The following is a 22,561-nucleotide window of genomic DNA, read 5'->3' as shown; positions in this document are numbered from 1 at the left end:
GCCGAAGAGCCATAAATCTGCTAAATTTCTGTTTCTGAAAAATGAGAACGACTGCTTAAATCATGATTTTTTTGTGGGGTAATAAAATATTGTTCGGTTAACATATTCATCCTGCGTGAAATGAAATTAAAAGTTTGTTTTCCTTCATAACATTTTATGTGAAAACACATTTTCTTTCCTTAACTGAGTTTTTCAATTCAAGCTAATGATACAATGGGACAGGCAATCCTCTGATGTCTGTTGCTGTTGTGGTATGATGTGAGCATAAAGATCTGTTCTTATATGGGGATGTGTGAGTGTGAGAGAGGAGGTTGAGTGGGATGGAGGAGCGGTTGAGTAGACAGCTTCCAAGATGCCGTTGTTCTGTGTTCGCTCTCCAGAGCTCGGGTGGTTAGCATGCTGAGAACAATCATCCCACAGCCAGTCAGCAGCCACACCACATCCATCACCCCATTAACCTCCTTTCTTTTTTTCCATTTTCTTACTTTGAGCTCAGCACATCTACGGCCAAGAAAACCACACAAAGAAATATCTCTGTGTCCTGTATATTATGTACATTTCTTTCTCTCCATCCTAATCTCAGAAAGATGATCTCTGATTGCAAATTCTGTCAGAATCACAGCAACTTTTTTATGCTCTACCTTTCAACCCATTCACTTAAGTAAACGACTAATCCTCGTTTTGTGGAATACGGTTATGGATGATATTTTCGCTTCTTCAAAGAGTACTTAATGGTTTCACATAAATTGTTATTTTGTTTCTCTCGATTTTACAATCGCTTATTTAGTGTCCGATGTTTCAACGCTCCATGAACTTTATGGTGTCTGCAGGAAAACAAACATCGGGACTAATATTCACAAACATGGCAGGCGGATACTTGACAGATTTAGGTTTGTAATGGAGGAAAATATCTCAACCTTTTAATTGGAATGGTTGTTGTCACTCGGTCCTTATTCAGAAAGCAGGGTGGGACGATCTTTATCTACCCTGTTGGTGAACATGCCTGGAGCCATATCTCACTGTAACTTGATTACTTATAGCAGTTCCTCAGGGAAATGGATGAGGTTTCCATTAAGATCTGTAAGCCCCTGATGATTACATTTATTTTATTTATTGTAATTATAAAGGGAATCGTTCTGAAGACTGGGTCCCACAGCTGCAGTAATATTCAGACATTTCGGGTTCGAATGACTATGGAAGTGGATTTAAAATGCAACATAATATATTTTAAGCATTTTTGCCGAGCAGTAGAATATGAAGATGTCTACAGAGGACGTTGTCACCAAGACGACAATGGTAAATATTGTGTCCATTGAGAGGACATGACTCACAATACTCACCACACGGGGATGAGTCTATGACCATCTGTTAAAATGACAATGGAAAGGTATGTTTGTAAAATGTCCAGTTAGAACTACAATGCAAAGTTCTCATCAGAAAATGGTCTGATTGTACTCATGGAGGTGGTGTTGGGGAAGAGCACCTCTAGGTCAGTCACGCAGAGAGTTCCAGAAGAACATCTCAGTCATTTTCAGACAAGAATCTGTTCCCAAGCTGGATTGCCTGCCATCAAGGGGACCAATTCAATCTTGGTGAAATGAAGTACCTTGCCACACGTAGGTACTCTGCTAATGCAACGCACTTTACACGTTTCTCTTCAAAGGGAATTTTTTAAACGGGTATTGGTCTCGACTGGCCGCATGTCACTGCACACTGGTCGTAAAGAAACGAGCTTCATAAGGTTTTAACATTAAAACTTCCTAACTGTCTCTTTGTCTAGACATATTTGTTTTTCTCTATGGCTGTTGTTGAACAACCAATTGGCTTTTCTCTCGGACTTCTCCAGAAGGTATTCATGTCCCGAAGCAGTGTGTCGACTGACTGAGCTAACAACTTATGATAGATCAAAGGATGTTACAGGAAAGAAAGAAGAGCTGAATGGCCTTTATTTAATTTGAGCCGACTCTTTAAAAGTCGAAAGTGAGGAGTTCTTTCCCCCTGATTCGAAATGTCATCAGAAAGCAAAGAAATCATTTAAAAACAGACAGGAGATTATTTTACTTTACCGTGTTCTTGCCCTCCGTCTGTCTGAACTTAGGTGCAAATAAAAAGTCTGTTTGGAAACATCTGATCAAACAATTTAGACCTTTAAAAAAAGGTCAAAGATCCGACCTTAAGGTTCTGTGAAAGTCTTTGTGCCACAATTTGGACGAGAGGAAACATTTTGTTTAGTGCAGTCAGTACTTTAAGTCCATCGTAAAAAAAAGAACAGGTGTGATCGGACAAAGAAATGCCAACAGATTAAAACACTTTCTTGACTGTCGTCTCTCGAAGTGTCTGCTGTCTGACAGAGTATGTTAACAGCACTAAGACCACTTACTTGATATTTAGGTGATTACAAAAACAAACAAACAAACAAACAAACAAACAAACAAACAAACAAACAAACAAACAAACAAACAACGTTATAAAGCATCATTGTCTTAGCAAACATAAGGTGAGAATCCGTTCTTTAACAATTCACCTATATTGGCAAAGTGTTTAAAGTCTGTAGGACAAAAACAGGGTCAGAGTTCATTGCTTTCTTGTTGCTGTTTGCACTTTCCGCAAGGGAGAGTGTGTCACGACAAACTAGTCCACGTCTTCATCCGAGAGCGCGCGTGCTAATCGCGCGATCGCCACGAGCCGGACTATTTACTCTTGTCCTCGGCGGACGAAGAAAAAGTTTCCAGTTATCAAAGTTAATTGGGTACATTTTGTCGGGGATGGAGAGAAAGTGGGATAGAGCAAGAAAAGCAGAGAAACCCAGCGGCCAGGAAAAAGAAAGACAATGACATGGGACTCAGCGCTGACAAGGGTTATTACCGTCACAGCAATTTTTACAGAAAAATCCGACAGAGCGAAAAGTACAACCAGGAACCGAAAAACAGCTTTAGAAGGAGAGAGGAAAAGAACATGAATGTGTCCGAGTAACGGAAAATGACACAATGAAGTACCGAAGGAAAGAGGAAAAAATAAATAAATGAAAGAATGAATAAATGGTGTTATTGTCATCGGAAGCCATTTTAGTTCGACTTTTTTGCTAAGCACGAACGAGACTGAGCAACAAGTCTGAACGTGTGTCTACCAGTGGAAATAAAAACGAGAGCCCATGATTTTTTGGTTGTTTGTTTGTTTTGCACAAGTAAGTTTAGTTTGCATTTAGGATCCGATACTGATGGAAGGAGGGATCAAATAAATACTTTATCCAAGAAAGAGATTTGCTTCATAAACCACGCATTTGCTCTGTCCTACAATATCGTCAAGTTAATGGCGGTTGTCAGGGGCTCGTTCCACTCCTACATAAAACATCCCAAGTAAGACTTTAAATTTTAAACTCAATGTGTATGGACAGTAAAAAAAATATTTAGTTTTCTTTTAAGCATAAAAAAATAAAACTTGTCATGCTGAGCGCATTCATTGGCAAAAAGGTAAAACTACTACTCACAGATTTTTGTCAAAGTTTCTCTGTCAAAAGGTTTTCTTCTACCTTTCTTGTAATCATGAAGCATAACACGACGAACAGTCAGCAAACGAACAAAAGTCATAAGAAAACACCAAGGAAAAATGGAAAACTGAAAAGAAAATGACAGAGGACAGACACTGACTCCAGCAGCCATTAAAAATGCACGAGCAGACGACAGTAGCTAAATCGAAAAATTTGTGATAGCCTTTCGAGTACAAATAAAAATCAATCATACGTTTAAAAGTTGTAAATAGAACACATCATCTATGTACATATTTGTTGGATTGTTTGTTCGTGACTTCAAGTACATACATGCTTTAGAAAGGACACGAAGACAGAGCGAAGAGGACAACAGCAGAAGAAGAAAGCTCGTATTCTCCTCTTTCAAGGGGAGCGTACTGCAAATTAAAGCGAGATGTGCGGAGAAATACAGAAGTGGATATTGATCATGGTACTTATTGAACATTTCTCTTTTCTTTACCATAAAAACCTATCAAAGAGTAGCGAGGGAAATAATTAAACAGAAGGCTGGAAGCGTGATGGCTAGTTAGAGGAACTCTTCTGGTCAGATGACCACAAAAGGTTGTGATACTCACCTCCATGACACGCATGAATGTTCCACTTCCCGACACATTTGGCTGCAACAAAAAAAGGACACAGTCTTAAAAATATGTTTGAAACATAAAATACTTTTACAATGAAGTACAGTATGTCCATTACTTACGAACAGGTTCAGTTCCAGTCGTTCATCTACAACCTTCTCTACCTTCGGACCAACCGATATAAACAATAGTTTTCGTTTATTTTAATGTGCTTGAACAACTTTCAAATTGAACTACCGTTAAAAAATAAAACTGTAAAATGACCAAATGAGCACGTGACTGTTGTTTCAAAGATCATCGTGCGCATGTTTATTGTTTTTGTTGACGTGCGAGGGTCATGACCCTGTCAATATGGTGGCTGTAGGAAAAAAAAAAAACCTTCACAACCTTCTATGTGTGTTTAAGGTTTACTGGATGGAGTGTATGTTTAACAATTTACTGGATCAGAGTGTCAGCATTGTGCTAACATCGTGCCTTCATCTTTCCAGACCTACTGTATTCCGATCTCGAGTCAATATGTTCCAGGTAGGTGGAAGGCAGGAAGGGGATGGAAAGCGTTAGGAGCGGTAACAAGTGTTGGCATGCCTCGATGGGGAATCTCCTGATGCAAAATTTGGCAAACAGGTGGTGTCCACACCTACCGAAGACCCAGAGTTCAAAGGTCGGTCAGATGTTCTACTGAGCTTCTCTACTGGGACTGAGGAGATGGCGGAATGGGTGGTGATAGTGACAGCGACTTCAAGAACAGCTTTCTTGAGAGAACAGGTTTAGAACAGTGTTCTGATGAACCCACTACACTGCTGGACGGGTAGGAAAACACAAGAACTTGGCGCGCGCTTACTCGGAACACATCAAACCCTTTCTCAAAATCGTTAACAGAGGTTATATACAACGTTTAATAACAAAATTATCATTCAAAGTGTTTTCATAAAATCAACTGACAAGCATCAACACCACATTCCAAGTCTACCAGACTACGAAAGCAGAAAAACCCTTAATCAAACTATAATGAATTTCTTAGGCAATGACTAATTATGTTCCAGTGATTTTTATGTTCCTTGATTTCTGTGATTTTCTTGCTTCTTTGTCGTAGCCCCTGAAAGATTCTTTGAAGATAATTTCAGTTGGGCGCTCTCAAACACCCTGCTCCTCAAACCCTCGCAGACTCGTTGGGAGGCACTGTCAAAAGGCTGTGAAGCGGAACCGCTGCCCCCGTCTCCCGAGGGGAGGTCCATTTAATGAATCTCCGACTGGGGCCATCAGGCATCACCAAATGCTTTCTGTGGTCTTCTGACGAATGTTAAAAAACCCACAGTCCGCTGTTTGGCAACTTGATTATAGCTTGCCTGCCTGTGCTTGTCAGCGTATCATTGGAAGAAAGCTCTTTGTTTGTTTGTTTTTGTCTTCCCAACTGTCTTTTCTCTTGGCCTTTAGGCTCTCCTAGACAGCACACGTGTTCTCAAAAAGCTGATTTTTTTTTAGCTTTGAATTTTGAGTCTTGAGAGATGACATTATTTCTGACAAGCAAGGAAAGGTAGTTGGGACCTAATTTGTGACACAAATTATGTAGATTGCATTTTTGTTGTGTATTTTTTGTGTAGAAAATGAAAACAATCTTCCTTTCATTCGGGAGGGACGAAAGTTAGTATTTAAGATTTCGTTTTCAGTTTCATCAGGTGCATCCTCAATCATCAAGTGCTACTTTAGTCGTTTTTCTAATCAAAGTCCACCTCAGTGGAATCGAGTGTTTCTTTAGTCAAATTAGGGGAATCTTCAATTAAACCAAGTGACAGCTGTGACTAATCCAGCGAAACCTAACTTTGAAAAACTAACTCCTCATTCTAAGCAAGTTTCCACATCCATAATGATCATTTTGTAAATTTTTCATTGCCATTTATATTCACTGAGCAGTCAGGTAAGCATGATTCATGATGAACGATTAGTTGCTAATTAATCTCGCTAAGAATGACCTAAGAATAGACAGAAAATTATTTCAGAAAATTGTTCTCCGCTTTGCCTAGCGACACAAACATTTATTCATGTGACCACAGGTACCTTTGTCCTGTCAGATGAAACTGGAAACGAGAGCAAAGGCAGGTGAGATCGTGTGGAAAGAGGTATAAAAACGAGGAGGACAGGCTGGCTGCTGGAAGATGTGTGCGGGAGGAGGACCCGATGGGGAGGAGTGAATGGATGCTGTCTAATCTTGGACACATGTAGGTGTACGCGTGCGCGCGTGCGTGTGTATAGGTGTGTGCGTGGTGGGAGTGAGGTTGATGGTGTCGTGGGTTGGTGCAGACGTGGTTTGACTCCAGCTCGTGCTGACGTAGGTGCGCGTGCATGCACTCACGTGCAAGGGAGTGTGCGGTCAATATGGCTTGACATGTAACAGTTTTTCTCTCTTTAATATGAAATCGTTCTGCTTGTCTTTCCCAATCAAGAGAATCATAAAAATATCTAAGTGTTGTTTTTTTTTTTGCTTATAGACCATCACAACTAATTAATTAATTGTTGATTATTCTTTTATCTACTTTTCCCCTTTAGAACTTGATGTCACTTTGGCTGCTTACAACTTGGGGTTCAAATAGGCATTGTTTACCTGGCCTGCTTTGCTGACAAACAAACCTTTACAACGTCAAAGAAAAAAAAACCCTCAACGTAACACAAAAATCCTGCTTTGATAGCCACAACATATCTAAATAAAAATGTTCAAAAAGTCACACATTTTAAACTCAGATTATCGGTGGTTTTCACTTCGTGATCGAAGAAACTACACAAAACCCAGTTTTCTGCCTGGCGAGCCCGGGACAAGCCCAGGAAGCCGTGGAACTCTCGTGGAGCTGAGGAGAACTCTGCTGGTTCCACAATAACGTGACTTTCGCCTCGCACCTCATCGATCCTCCCCTAGCCTTGTAATAATTACATGATTGTCGTGTACACACCGAACACTTCGACTTTGCAATTAGGCAATCGATGGCTAATTACACTCACATGTATCCCCCCGCCGAGCCATTACAACCAGAGTGCAAAAGCGTTTAAGCGGCTCTGTCACTTGTCGCATCGACCTGGTCCCGTTCCTCGGACCTCGGTGGATCGGGAGGCAGCGGTTCACCCACTTGTGAGTCCGATTGTAAGGCTAGCAACATTGCAGCTAGCCTTATAATAAAAATAGTTGTTTGTCCACGGCCAGGTAAAGCTGTAAAGGTGAAAATCTAGGTCCTGGCAAATGGTTTTCATTGGCCCATGGCGGGTTTGATTGTCAGCCCGTTACTCGGAGTGAGAGAGGAAAGAAGAGTAGCTGGATGTTTTCAATGGATGTCAAAAGATGGAGAAAGAGGCTAGTGGAATAAAAATCTGTATGCATGAGTTCGCTTGTCTGCTTGTCACCCAACCATACTGTATACCCATACTTTGAACATGAATTGTAAACAGAACGATTACCATGGCTACAGCTTGCGACTATAGTTTATGTCCAATTTGCTGAAGAACTCAGTTTAACATTTTGAACGATTCTGCGGGTCTTTTTTTTATTGTTTCCTCCAAAAAGTTTATTCTTTAATTTGTCCAATGATTGCATAAATTTGTTTGCAATAATTTGTCAGTAAACAAGAATACGCCCATCTTTTTTTTCCCCAAACATTCATTTTCTGCCTACCTGTGTAAAATCTCTCTCTGGATGTCTTAGAGAATATGAGAATATGAGAATTTGCTTCATGGGATTGACATATTCATTCCACACACACTCACAAGCACACGCACACACATCTACACAGATAGACTATCATACTAGCGTGTGTTACCCTGAGTAATCTGTAATTATTCAACAAAAATAAATAAATAAATAAATAATGTCGGTTATATTCGTGTCCTACAACTCAAGCAGTGTCTGTCCTCGTGTCGAATGTTTGAAGACATTCGTGCGGACCTGTTATATCTGAAGAGTGAGTACAGATTAAAAACTTCCCAGAATGCCTCAGGCTCTCTTCATCATGCACAGAAGAAGGGAATTAGGGTTCTCAATAAGATGAAAGCTCTATCGATTTTTTTTTTAAATTTAGGAAAAAAAAGGTTTTCAGAAACAGTCACGATCTTCCAGTATTGTCGGCAAAGCACTCGCAAAAACCGTTTTTACGACTCGTTTTCAGCAGAACAAAAACATGGCAGACTGTTTAGCACTCGGGGACTTCTGGTAGAAGTTTGATATCTCACAGGTTTGATTAAAGCCTATACTCCACCTTCATCCCTTCCCACTATTTTTAACCGTTCTTCATCATTCACCGGAAGCTGGGGGCAGTAAAAGCAAAACCTGGATAATAATCCATGATTAATAAGTTAGTGCAGTAATAACCTGTGTTGGCTGACTGACTACCTCGCCATGTTTCCTTTAATGCAGCCATAACGGCAACTGCTTTTAGCGAAAACACTGAAACAAACCGTCACCATAGAGAAATCACGTGACTCGCGACTGCATGGCGTCCTCCTTTCGTTGATAGTCGAAGTCCCATCTGCATTCCGCGTAGTAATATTTCAAACAAGCTGAGAGAAAGAAATAATGAGACAGAAAGAACTGAAAAGAAAGAAATGCCAAGAGAATGAATGAAAGAAAGAAATGGCGGAAAAAAGTAGGAAAGAAAAAAAAAACCAAACAGCGAAAGAAGGAAGCAGGAGCAAGTGAATTAATGGACTAACAAACAAACGAATAAAACAGAAAGCGTGCATAATATCGAAACAGCGATTACACCAGTTGAGGTCAACGAGGTCCATCACTGCCCTGCTCTTTCACTCCCTTCAGCATACAGACAGATGAGTGGTCTGCGGGCCAAAACATGGCGGAGGATTAAACCAATTAGGCTGTCGCCTTTGGATACGGCCTGGTCGGCAGCAGGCCTACAGGCAGATGCTCATCCAAAGCATCCTGACGGGCAACCAGAGGTCTGTGGGAAGTCGGACACGTGCAGCCGTCCTAGTTCTTGCTGTCCGCGTGTGTGTGTGCGTGCGTGTGTGTGTGCGTGGAGAAAAAACAGCGGGAGCTTGTTATGGAGCAGCACAACAACTTCACGCTTGACAGCAAACAAAACAAGAGTGACAAAAATTGCCTTGATGAGGAGTTCCCGAACCCAACCTCCAGTTATTCCGTTAAAAATATTGGAGTAATGCTATGTTTGGATACACTGCAGGTAAAATATTCAACTACGACCAATGTTTTCGTCATTACGCTGTCATTGCTGCTTTGTACAGTTGCTGCAGTCGCCGGTGGTGGTCGTGGTGGTGGTGAATAAATGAAAGTGTCGTTCTCCATCACATGTGAGCCACTTTACGCTTGGTGATGGTGGATTAATTGGCTACAATATTGATTTGAACATTCATTATTCTATCAATCTTCTTCAGTTTTTGCGTCCTTGTCTGGCAGATTTTTATGTGAACTCCATACAGTTCACTTGAATTTCTATAATCGAGAAACCACACCGCCTCTGTGGTTGATAGGGGGAAAAACAACCCAGCACTAAAAAACAAAAACAAAAACAAAAACAAAAACAAAAAACAAACAAACAAACAAACAAACAAACAAACAAACAAACAAACAAACAAACAATCAAAACAAAAGTTAAGGGCCTTGTTAACGGGACACGTACACACAGCAGAATATGTATTTTTGGACAATGCAGTAAAGGCCATCAGATAAAACTTTGCCTTACATACATATTTGATAATTATTTGTGTGATCTTAGGAAGGCTCATTTCGGCATATCAGTCACTGTCACTCTCGAGGTAAACATTGCTTCCATTCTTTGCGCGAAGTAAGTCGCAGATGTTTTACGGTTTAAGTCTGCCATACCCTAGACATGACTAACCACTTACAGTTCCCGTTCTCTATGCTCCACAGGTTTTAATACTCTTTACCCTTCACCTTTAACATAAAACCTTCACACTTTCACACCCTGGAAGGTCCTCTGAGCTGTAACTAGAGAAAATAACCAGCAGAGAAATGTCCAAACAATAAAACAAAAATAAAATTTGTTTCTTTGTCCACCTGAGCATCAGTATTAATAGAGAAATGCGTGGGCCCACACCTACGACGAGTGGGCGAAGGGGAGATGAGGTGAGCTGCGATAGGTTGCTGTTGTGAGCGCTGTTGATGATGATGGAGATGAGCAGGGAGAGGTGAGGGTGTGGGCTGTCAGTCGCAACCCTCGGATCCCTCGAGGTTTGTGTCGGAGCTGTGGTCGGCGATGCTAACGAGCTCTGACCTTGCAATCTCACCCCACAAGCACGAGACCACCATACACTCTTCCTTTCTCATCTTCCACAAGCAAAGAAGCATCCTGATCGGTAGACGACCCGAAAAAAAGAGCTCACAGAATTAAACAGGGTGGATGAAATGACACGATTAACTGAGACAAGTCATTTCGAGAAACCTTGTTCCGGGTACGAGAGACTGTTTATTGTCGAGAAGGTCATCGACTTTTATAGACCCGGTACCCGGAAGTGGGTTAGACATTAGAGAACTAGCCATCGATACCACGATCGTCTACAACTAATGAAAGTTTAATTGGAACTTGATACCAAGTCCTTCAGTGACTCACCCTTATGAACACGTGCGTCAAACATCCAGGTGACAGCATCGGATGTCTTGGACAGTTTAAACTCGTGAAGAAGAAGAAAAGTACAGAGACAAAAAACGCAGTTATTTCGTCTGATGACGTATAACAATGATTGCTTCCTGCTTTATTAAATGTTTTGTGTTTTCCTGTCCACTGACATTCTGTCTTGCACTTTGCTATAACTACCAAAAACTAATAGCTGCTGGAGAAGAAAATGGGGATTGATAGAATCAAATACATTTTTATTTTGCAATCAAGAGGAAAAGTTTATGAAGTGTTAATAAAAAAAAATTAATTGGAATCATTGTTGCCGGCATTAATCGTTTCATCCTTGCCGCAATGGCCCACCCTCAACACCCGTATTCGTTACCAAGTTTAGGTTACATTGGTTACAACTCGTTGACACGAATAACGAGTTTAAGTTTAAGTGGCCTTCCATTCTTAAATGCCAGGTGGGAGTAAGGATTTTAGTAGAGCATTTTCTTATTCTTATAGTAAAAAAAACCACTTAGGAGAAATTCATTTCCTCATCTCGCTGTTGCTGCTGCTGCCGATGTCGTTCTCAAGGACTTACGGTTGTTTCTTTAATTGTTCATTTCAGCAAAAAAAGGCATCTCAAAATACTCTATTCGTGTAACAAGACACTAAGGAGGAGGAAACAACCTATTCTTACACAAATATTTCGGGAATAAGAACAGGATCGAATTCCTGGACGCACGCGCTCACGCAGCTGCACACGATACCCAGCTGCACACGTCCCCCAGCTGCACACGCCCCCCAGCTGCACACGCCCCCCCAGCTGCACACGCCCCCCCAGCTGCACACGACACCCAGCTGCACGCCTTCATTCTCTGACCTCATGTAGGTGCGTTCATGGAGACTAGTTATCTCGATCTGGGTGTACTCCGGGTGTATGAGCTTATTTGTCTCAATCTGTCACTCTGTCCCTCCCTTCATCCATCCATCCAGCTAACGGCCAATCAAAGATTGATTCCTTTGTTGTTCATGTGTAGTCGCTCCATCTCTCTTCACTTTGATTAAATATTCTGTTAACACATTCTTATCTACATACAGCGGAGGGGAATGTCGCAACCATATTTTATTAAAGACAGTACCTTGTCCTTATTGTGAAAGATGAAAAATGTTTCTTCAAAATTTAAAACAAGATGTACACCTGAACCACACCGCAGGATGCAGTGGTTTAAATGAAATTAAAGATTCCTCGTATACTTTGAACTAATCTTGCATCATGTAGAGGTTCACCATTACTTTGTTCCAACCTACCATCAATATTATTCTCAGTTCTACTTTACTCTGCAGATTTTCTTGTTTTTGCGATAAGACCCGAATTTTGTGCGATTTCTTTGTGATAAGATTTTCTTGGGATAAGAACGAAGGCAAGAGTTCGATAAATCAATGACACTGAACGGGAGGTTGGATGAAAAGAATCGCCCAGTGTGGAGGTTTTTGTTCCTATCATCTTTTGCAGCATCTTTCTTCTTTCTTTTGTAGTCGTGGAGCATTCATAAAGTATGGCCGAGAGATCGAAGTCGATAAAATTGAGTCGAGACTGTTTTGCTTCCTCCAAGAAAGAGACTTTTTCTCTCCAGCCTTCCCTTTTCATTTCAGGTCATACAAATACATTAGTCCATTGGATAATATCCTTCACTTGTCTTCTCTATCCAAAGCTCTTCTGACACGGTGATATGCAAAACAGATCATGTTTGGGGAAGGTGCAAAAATGCTCGCATTCTCAGTATGTTTCCATTATTTACTTTGAAAAATAAAATTGGATTTTGTCACAGCGGCACTAAATTTTCGGGCTTTTGTAAAGAAAATAAAAAAGTAAAAAAATAATAAAGTCGATGAGTCCATAAAGGTGTTAATAAAACACATATCAGGATTTTCCCTGTGTGACTTCCTCTCTCACAAATTTTCAGACCTGAGCCTGAATGTGAAATAAGTTTTCAATAAGACCCAACTGTATACGTTGCTAAGCGACCAGAAGCAAAATAAACTTCTTACATCATCATAAACAAAGACGAAGCCACCATGAGAGAGAAGCATTTTCCCTGTAAACAAACGACCGCCAAAGAGACTAAGACATATTTCTTATTACTTTTTCTTCATCGTCGTCGTCATCATCTAAGTCTTTTGAAAAATATTCAAGACAATGCAAGGATCCAGGACTAGTTTCACAACCATTCGAAAACTTATTTTAATGAAGAAAGTTTAGAAAATATTTTTATCGCTCCTGTGCATTTCGATGAGTTGCACAACCACATACGAAAGTCTGGCTCAAACTTTTATATTTTTTTTGTCAACAACTTTAGTAAGAAAAACTTCTAAAACTGTTGTGTATTGTCTTTCTTTAAAACTGATTATCTCAATATTTTTAAGGTCAAAGTGTCTAAAATTAGCAATGTGTTGTGCAACTGTCCTCTGGCATTTAAGGCCAGGTGGAAATTGTGAGTGACAGGATGAAGACAGTATATCCCAGTAAAATGATTTGCCAGCGCGTCAGGATATTTTCGTGGAGATTTTTACATTAAGTGTCGGTGTCTGATGATAAACTGGGAGTCTTTGTCCTGACATTTTTGTCCAGAAGCATAAAGGAAAATGAAAGTGAAGGAGGGTAAACACGAACAAGGGAGAGAACTTGATAGCGGGGGTGATAGGTGATCGTAACCGTGGATATGGAAAAGGAGGCGAGCAGGGAGGAAACTTCTGAAAGTGGTCCTCGATGAAAGAGAAAGTCTGGGTAATATTACAAAAGTAACAACAGGAACTCCATCTCTCTGTACACCAACACCGGATTGGCATGTCATGGTGGCTACATGCATTCTACGAGCTTTTATTTTCCCATCATCCTTTTCGTGTGTGTATTTATGTGTAAGGTGTACTTATATGTGCCTCCGTTGTGCAGATATGTGTATGTGTTCAGGTACGAAAATATGTTTGTGTAAACATATACCTCCATAGATAGCATCTTGCAGACTTCCACTGAATTTTAAATTATACAAAACTTGAAATCATGACACTCTCGTTTTGTCATACAAACATTATCGTTGTGAATGAAGTATTACTTTTCTTTCTCATCATTTAAAAATTTCAATAAATCTGCGGCTGAAGATAACAAGTAAAAATTTCAGCGAATCGTTTGCTCAACGGACTCTTTTTAAATATATTCCCCGAAACACCAATTTTGAAACCAGCAGGAAGCTATTCATCTCAGTCCAGAATGCAGAAAAATCCAAGATCGTCATGAAGCTTAAAGACACATGACCTGTGCACATATACCCTTCAGCTTAACACTTTGGAGTTTTTTCTCCCGATCCAGCTTGGAATCGATGGCAAAAAGCATGTTGCGAATGTTGCGAATGTTGCAAATGTATGCAACGCGCAGCCTCAAGTATTGAAGGACACCTTTCTGAGCTGAATTGTTATGGAAATGAGAGATTTTATGACAAAGAGAACTTCTCGTTGAACATCAGAAGAAAGGAACTGATTAAGCTGGAAGATTCACGGATAAAGGAAACTGGATTAAATGCCGAGCAGTTTTCAGACCGTCGGAAGAAACTAGTGCTTTTCAGCTGGGATTAATTTGCACCTCAGTGAGTTGTAAAAAGAATAGAAGGAAGGGGAGAAGAGAGTGTGGAAATGAAAGAAAAGGAGACAGATAGAAGAAGATATATGGGCAGGAAAAACTTGCAGCCAGCAGATCACTGTCGCAAAATAGGAAGCAGGACATCTTGAAAACATTTAACAGTCCTCAGTCTTCTTTCGTCACTCCTGAAGTCGATGTCTTTATCTGTAGATGTCGACAGTGGGTACACAAAATGTCTTGGTGATGGAAGATGCAGGACTTGAAGCAGCAGACTGGTCTTCAGTCCATTTTTATTGTCAGCCGACGAGCTGTCACAGAAAACCCCATGCAAAGCACTTCTGTTGCACCATACGTTGCCATGACGATGGATCCGATGCTCATGGAGAGCAGGAATCTTTATCCCCGGAACTAATCTGTCATGTTTCATTTCGGCGGTCATTGCGCATGTGCAGGAGTGAAGGAAACAGAGAGACAATCTTTCTTAGCGAGTTCGAAATAAATCTTACAGGAAGTACAGTGTTGCCAACGCATGGCGACAAGATGGCCAAGAAGATGAAGACAACCAATCGCAATCGCACAAAGGCCTCTCCACCGGAGATGACGTCACAAGGGTATAACTGACTTTCTAGTAGGTAGATGTACTTTTACATGTATTAGTAGATCAGTATACAAATGGATTGGTCGGGATGCTGATCGAACATCATGAAGAAGGTTCTCAAGTTTCTGGGAAAGGGGTGGACAACTTTTCTGAAATTCTCCGTGTTTCCAGAACACAAACTCACCCGCAAGTGAAGCGGAGAAAGAAGGCTCGGATAAAAGAGTTCACGGTCTTTCATATCGTGAGTACGAGCTTATCAACGCTTGCATGATAATACGAAGCCTGATTTTCCCCCTCCTTGCTACAGAATTTAATGTGTCCCAGACTCGTAAAATGTGATCATCATTCGGAAAATGCAGCCGTCTGGGCGACCTGGGGAGGTGGGCAGGACCTTCACGGACATTAGCAGGTCGATATTTTGTTTCTCTTCTTCGCAAAGTGCATCAATGGTCGGAGATATAACAGTTTTCCTCACTTTTTTCAATAAAATTTCAGTGGTGTTTCCTCAAGGACTAATTTAACGAAAACCAGTTTCACGAATTTGTCCAGTTTTGTTAATGGAACTGAATGGACTCAAAAGGTAGAGTAAAGGAAAATGAAGGACTCACTGCTTTGAACTGATGTATTTCTCACACCATTCGCTACTTTGCTGGTTCTCCACCAATTATTCCGTTCATATTTGTTCTGGTTTTTTCCCCTTTCCTTCTGATACACCTAACAAGAGCAGCAGCAAAGACAAAAACCAGCAACATAAACTACAAGAACAACAACACGAACAACAGCAAAACAAGAAAAAACCCAGCAATAAAAATAAAAATAACAAAACAACAGCAAAAAACAACCAACCAAACAAAAAACAAAACAAAAACAAAATTGCAACATAAACAACAACAAGAACAACAACAAAAAGAAAAAACTCAAAACAAAAGTAATTAGAGTCAGAAAACAAGGACAATCGCAAGAAGAACAGCAAGAAGAACAGCAACAATAACAACAAAGAACAATAACCAGAACAAGAACATCAAGTAAAGACCAAGATATATGAACAAGAAGTATAGAAGAAAAAAATTAAGAGGAGAAAGATGAAGAAATGTGAGCTTTCATCGATTGTATGATTTTTCCGAGTGAAGAAAAGTATAATTGAGCAAGTCCTGCTGTTCGGAAAGATAGTGCAACTACATTGAGGTGCACTAAGTGGTTTTTAGCAACTATCATTTATAGTTCGATTCCTTTTGCCTAATAAGCATCTATTTCGAAAAAAAACCCCAGAAATTCGCGTAGTCTGCATGATTAAGATAGAGAGATAGATAAACAGGTAGATAGTATAATGCAGAAATAAAAACTTGCAAAGATAGATGAACATGCTTGATTAAGATAGAGAGATAGATGATAGATGGAATAAATTTGCGTAGCCTGCAGGATTAAGATTGAAAGATAAAGAAAAACATATATATGGAGATATAAAACTTGCCACCAATAGATCAACATGTAGGTGTTGAATAACATTTACTATCGGTTACTCAACACATCAATGTGTGCATCGCCATCATCTCCATTTCACCACCTTTATTGTTGTCTTGTTTATCTATGGATCTCTTCTATTCATTTATCTATCCGTTCGTTCGCCATACACTTCCTATGCTCCTTCCTTTCTATTTATCCTGAATTCAATAGAAAGATGTATCTCTCACAACTGTCGTTCTTCTTTGCCCCCGAGCCTTTTTCCCTAGGTTAAATACCCGTGCTTGGACCAAGCATGCTGTTTGCTTTCTCTTCAATGCAAACTATATTTTTTTTGTTCAAAGATAGACCACTCGGAGGGACAGTTGGGTATTGACAAAAACATTGAATGGTGCTTTGCGGGACGACACAAAAACAGCATCGATGTAAATATTTTCCACTCAAGATCAATGATTCCAAACCCCAGGACGGCCTTTTCCGTGGGTGTCGACAAAAATAAAAATATGTATGGTAGACCCACAGACAGGCAAGTAAGAATTACAATGTTGCAAAGGGATGTTCTGTGGTAGACGACCTCAGACTGCCTGGACAGACGGGTACCCAAAGGGCGACCAATGACTGACTGGAGAGTCGGGTACCCAGAGGGTGCCAGTGACTGCCTGGACAGTCGGGTACAGAGAGGGCGGCAAATGACTGGCTAGCAAATCAATCAAGCAGAATATCAAGCTGATCAATTCGTTTTTAAAAAAAACTCATCCGCCATTTGTCGACTTCTCCATTACAGTCAGCATCCATGGTTTGAAGACGTGAACAGCGGAGCATTTTAAAATTAAATTTTTGTGTAAACAATTCAAAGATTGATAGTCATTGTTTGTCACCTGCCTATTCGCTACAACAAAGTGTGAATTGTTGTCAGACTTGCCCTTACATCTTCTAGGCCAGCGACCTTCCCGTTACTGATTTAGTAAACATCGAAATACATTTCTGGAATATTCTGGGATTCCACAATTTGTGTCTTGCTTAAGGAATGTGCGTAGGAAAAGTTAAAAAAATATTGGGTAATATCAAAAGCAGAAAGTGGCACATACTATAAAATTTTAATGTTTTATTTATTAAGTCTGTCAGGCCCCGTAACAACGGCAGTGCCACCTACACTCAAGTATGGCCTCCTTCATGTTGACATGTTGCAGAAGTTGATAGGACAGACTGGCAGGACAAACAGAACACTTGGCGAATAACGGCAGGAGAATAAAAAAAACATGTGCGGAGTGAGATGGGACAACACGTCCACTCCCGAGTATCTAGTGATGAGAGTAAATTAATTTACAAGGCGAATTTCGGAAATATAAGTAAATCTTTCCCATTTATTTTTAAACAGAATCAAGTTGTGTGTGTGTGTGGGTGTGTCCACAACATTACTGGCATCGACTCATTGCACAATAAGCCCCGTGGTAAGGTGACACTGACCTCGACCTCTTTCTGCAGGTCACACGGGCATCTGGAAGCGTCTTCGACCACCCACAACTCCCTCCCCAGAAGATTCTGGACACGTTCTTCTCCACGACCGAGAATCAATGAGCACGGGCGTGGGATTATCCCGCGAGATTACACGGCCACACGCTGCGCAATGCGCTGGGAAAATGAGTTCTGGTGCATCTCCAGTCAGGAGGAGGATATCCACAAAACTGGGCTGACTCCTACCCACCCCTATCTCTGTGTACCCAACTAGTGTACCCAACATGAGGGTAACCGTTAGATCTTCAAATGAGATATCTTTTGAGTGGGTGCGATGAAAGGGTTAAATAGTGACTTTATGAGTTTTGACCCCATCACCCTATAAATCGTTTGTTTCATTTTCTCTTCTTTAATGTGCCATATGTACAGTCAAACATTTTCCTTTCAATCGTGTTTTCATTCTTTCGCCATTTGTATTCTATTCCAAATTCGAAACACTTTCCCTACCCCGTATTCGCTTTGTTTTCATAACATTATCTACCTTCCTCCCATCTCATTTTTTTTTAAGAAACGGCTCTTCCTTTCTGTTTCAAAGCAGCTCAAAGTTTAATTTTATTCCTTTACATCATCTGAGAATAGTCGATACTCGCAAATATTAATGAGAAAAAGTCTCTTTTCTGTGATTAATAATATTTGAGGTGTAAAGATTGCCAGATACAGACGTGACCTTTTCTTTTACCTTCTACAGTTTTATTCAAAGAAAATAAATAAATAAAAAAATCGGAATAAAGGAAAGAGCAGCAAAAACTCCTTTTGGCTGCATGTGACCCTCACTACCAGAGGGTTGGAACTCGAGAGTTTTCATGTCGAAGTTTTCCTTCAAGCCTTTCAGACACAGGCATCAAGACCCGGAACTCTCCCAAATCCTTTTTTTTTTTTTTGTTATTATTATTTAAAACTTGAGACCATTTCGATATTCCAACACTCCAGCTCAAGTAACCCTGCTCATTGCTTCCTTTTATTTTACTTGTGGCGGTGTGGAGTGTGAAAACTGACCGTAAGCCGCTAATGGAAATCAGCAATTAAAGGCAAATGATTCAGAAGACAAGCGTCCACACATGGCGTAACGGCGCTCCCTCCACCGCGGCGTATTAATCGACCCGAGGGCGGACTGAGGAACTATTTTTGAAGCGCGGCGGCTGGGCCTCCTTCAGCAGCAGGCCCGTTATAACGATACATCCATCACGGACTATTTTCCTCTAATGACTGGCGCCAGTTCGTGTGTGCGTGACCCGAGTCCAGCGGCACGAGGCGGCACGCGTTCCGGCATCCTCCTACGCCCTCCGCACGGATGCGCACGCACACCCAGCCCGTTTCCGTGCCCACCCGAACGCTACCTGATGCTTGCAATGGATGCCAGAATCTGGAACCAGTCGTTCATGCATGTATGCATGCATGCAAGTGCGTACGTGTAATAAACCAACTCAGACTCCTGCCTCCCTCATTCCTCAACCCACTCCTCTACCCGTCCATTCCACCCGCCTTCTCATCTTACACCTAAAGACCTTCTTTCCTTCTTGTTTGCTTTTCTTTCTCGGAAATTATGAAAAGTGAGATGTCATTACAATATATTTTTTCCGTTTTTTTGGTGTAAAAAAATGAAACAAATTAAAAATAAAACTCCTCGATCTGATAACATTCTTTAAGGTGTATGCTTCCTCATTTCCTGTCCTTGTTGAAATTATTCTTTCTTTCATTCAATTTACTGCTGAGTTTGCTGTCTTCCTTTACACACATTTTAACGGTTTTTATTATCCTGTTCCATCATCGGTGTTGTTCTTTGTTTGAATATTTATGGGCGACATGTAGGCCTGTGGCGGTAGTTGCACATGTCGCATGCTAAATGAATGTTGACCTCAGTTTTATCACATGACAATCTGTCTGCTTCCACAACATATTTGAGCATCATCAGCATAAGGTTTAGTTTGCACTCTCTGTCATGAATTATTAAACCTTTAATGGTGTATAAAATTTGAATATTTTTCTCTATCATCGATGTCGACTGTTAGCATCCAGAGACATCTTCGTCATCACTAAGCCTAACCAAAGCTTTCTCAAATTCCAGATTATATAAGATTGATCACAGATATTCTTCGCTGAAATGTCTAGTTAGGTTACTGCAATAAAACACCTTCCTCACATTACAATTTCGGTTCCTTATCTTTTAAAAAGAGTTATTTATCTACCTGGATCTTGGCAGTTGGATATTTTCTATACTTCCTCTACGGAGCAAAGCTTCCTTTGTGTTAAAGTTTCTAACATAACACACCAATCTTTTCAGGAATATGTTTTGGCACTAATGCTGAAGTTGCAACACTTGCAGTATTTGCCTGAAATGATCCCATCACAAAAGGCTGCGGAGGGGCTTACCTGTCCCTCTACCTTTGTTAACCATCTTGGGTTTGAACGCAGACTAATACTTTAAAAAATGTTCTCCTAACTTTTTGTGGTATCCAGAGATCTTTTAATTTTCTTTGCCTCTTCGTTTTTAACTAACCTCCGTACTGTTAATTTTATTTCCTTCTTACTAACTTATTTTTCGTGTTTTTTTTTTTTTACTTCTCGGGTGAGCATTCTGACTCAGACATGGTACTTAGTATTGTGATGATCTTTGGGGATATTTACTGGATATGTTTTTGAGGGGTTTGCTGGTCTGACAGTGAACTCTTCTCACAGTCCTCCATCAAACAATGAGAGACAGCAAGACGGGGGACGCTGATAACCGGGCCGTGCACTTACTGACGGGGAAGAGTATACTTTCCTGACACAATATTGCGAGACATTTCCATCTTGCCTGATATTTGCAGTCTCGACTCCTGGGTATTAGTACCCTCAAAATAAAAATTACCAGATTCGTCCCTGTACCTTTTTATGTGATTATCAAAATTTGTAATTATTAGCATGGGAGCAGAGCAACTATGAATGGAGCATCACCATTCCAGCGCAAAGAATTTCCTTGCATTTACTTCAAATGTTGAGTCTTTTATTTATATCCATAAAAACTCGTATTCATGAAGCGAGAGTGAGTCGTTGCCCAGGCGTGAACAAGATAAATCAAAGACAAAGTTCTTGTCTACGTGAATACAACGTACTCTCCAGACCCCTCGGATGTGTACTTTACCCCAGAGAATCCTTGCCACTGCTTGGTAACTATACTCCTAGGTAAGCCAACCAACCTCCACGGTGTCTACACGCGCTTACCCTTGATTTCCTAATAACTACTTCCCCTCCTTTCTTGAATACAGACCCTGATTGGAGGTCGCTAAAACATGGACGAACTTCATTCTTCCTCATTCAGTAGCAATGTTAGGCTGGATAAGGCAACGAGCGATTTTATCTACCATCCTAACTCCTCCTCACTCGCAAGTCAAACTACTTACAAGGTCCTTCACTACATTACAGAATCTGTGTGTGACGTCACGCTTGTACTTGGCAAACAGCCGCGAGACGTAGCTATCACGTAGTGTAGAGAACTCAAGGTTCATTAAGCTAACTGACAATTTCAACAGGAAACTTGAAACAAAATATTATAATAATTAAGTTAAGTTTTATTCTTTATTTTTCTTTCTATTCCTTGCAGTCTCTCTCTCTCTTTTTCATTGTACTTGTTTTCTTCCAATGTATGTCCGTGTGTGTGTGCGCGCGCACGCCTATCATTATCAGTGTGACTTTGTCGATTTACGTGCTTGCCCGTTAAAAACATCCCCAGAGAAAAATTTCAGGAGTTAATTAAAGCTTGTCGATGAAACGAATTTTGTCTGAAGGGCCCAAGGAGCTAAATCCGACACTAACCGAGTCTGAGCGAGGGGTTTAAATATCGCGCTTCCCGGACAAGACCAGGGATTCTAACCACCACTCCCTCCTCATTTCCTTCCATTTTTACACGCTTCTCTTCGAACATTCTACCATCACTAAGTCACATCTTTATGAAGAACTTCCATTTGCAAGTCATTTGTTTATGAGGAGAAGCTGTCTATATTAAAGCTTATCCTATTTGGGACTTATACATTTAATAAGTCTGAATAATGGATCATTAATTACCATCTGGAAAGTTTCCTGCAAGAATATACCCTCTAGCGATGCTGTTTTATGACCTGGCAAAACTTGTGAAGACAGAATAATTAAATGAGAAACTTTAGCCCAAATGAAGCTTTCTTACTATTAACTTGAGATGAATTTTGGATTTCAAAAAATATCGACACTGTCTCTTTCTGTTTCGTCTCTCTTTCGTCCTACACTTCTTTCTTGTTCTACCTCCATCATTTCTTCATGCATCGCTTTCTCTCCTTTTTCCTTTTTAATAAAGTGAATCAGGCCACATGTCTTAAATTAAGACAATATTTGTACTGATATACGCAAAAGTGAAATAGGAAGTGGACAGTATAAATGTATATGCACAAATAAGTTCTCCTTGTCTCGGCCATTTAATACCGCGAAAGAACGAATAGTATTTCAAAACGAATTATGAGCTCCTCGCAATATTACTAAAATATCAACTCAGGCTTAGAATGTCCAAGCCACAGAGGGCAGGTCTGAACACCATGTGTTGAGACATGCTAAGGAGCTTACCAGGGGCAAAAAAATCGGGCCATTTAAATCATAAACACATTCTGTCAGACCGCACAGAATATTTTATCCCTCACAAAGCTTGTCATTCTTGTCACAGACAAC

General features: G+C 40.4%; 1 protein-coding gene across 1 annotated transcript in view; it reads right to left on the bottom strand.

The window, feature by feature from the left end:
- Positions 1 to 22,561, bottom strand: part of LOC112567106 — a 36,661-nt gene that overhangs the window by 12,728 nt on the left and 1,372 nt on the right. The window contains 1 exon segment of the mRNA XM_025243653.1: positions 4,102 to 4,143. Within this exon segment, the coding sequence (XP_025099438.1) occupies positions 4,102 to 4,143 (42 nt within the window).

Source organism: Pomacea canaliculata, linkage group LG6 (assembly GCF_003073045.1).
Source record: "Pomacea canaliculata isolate SZHN2017 linkage group LG6, ASM307304v1, whole genome shotgun sequence".
NCBI lineage: Eukaryota > Metazoa > Mollusca > Gastropoda > Architaenioglossa > Ampullariidae > Pomacea > Pomacea canaliculata.
Note: the sequence above shows the minus strand (reverse complement) of the source record. Positions and strands in the feature narration are given on the sequence as shown.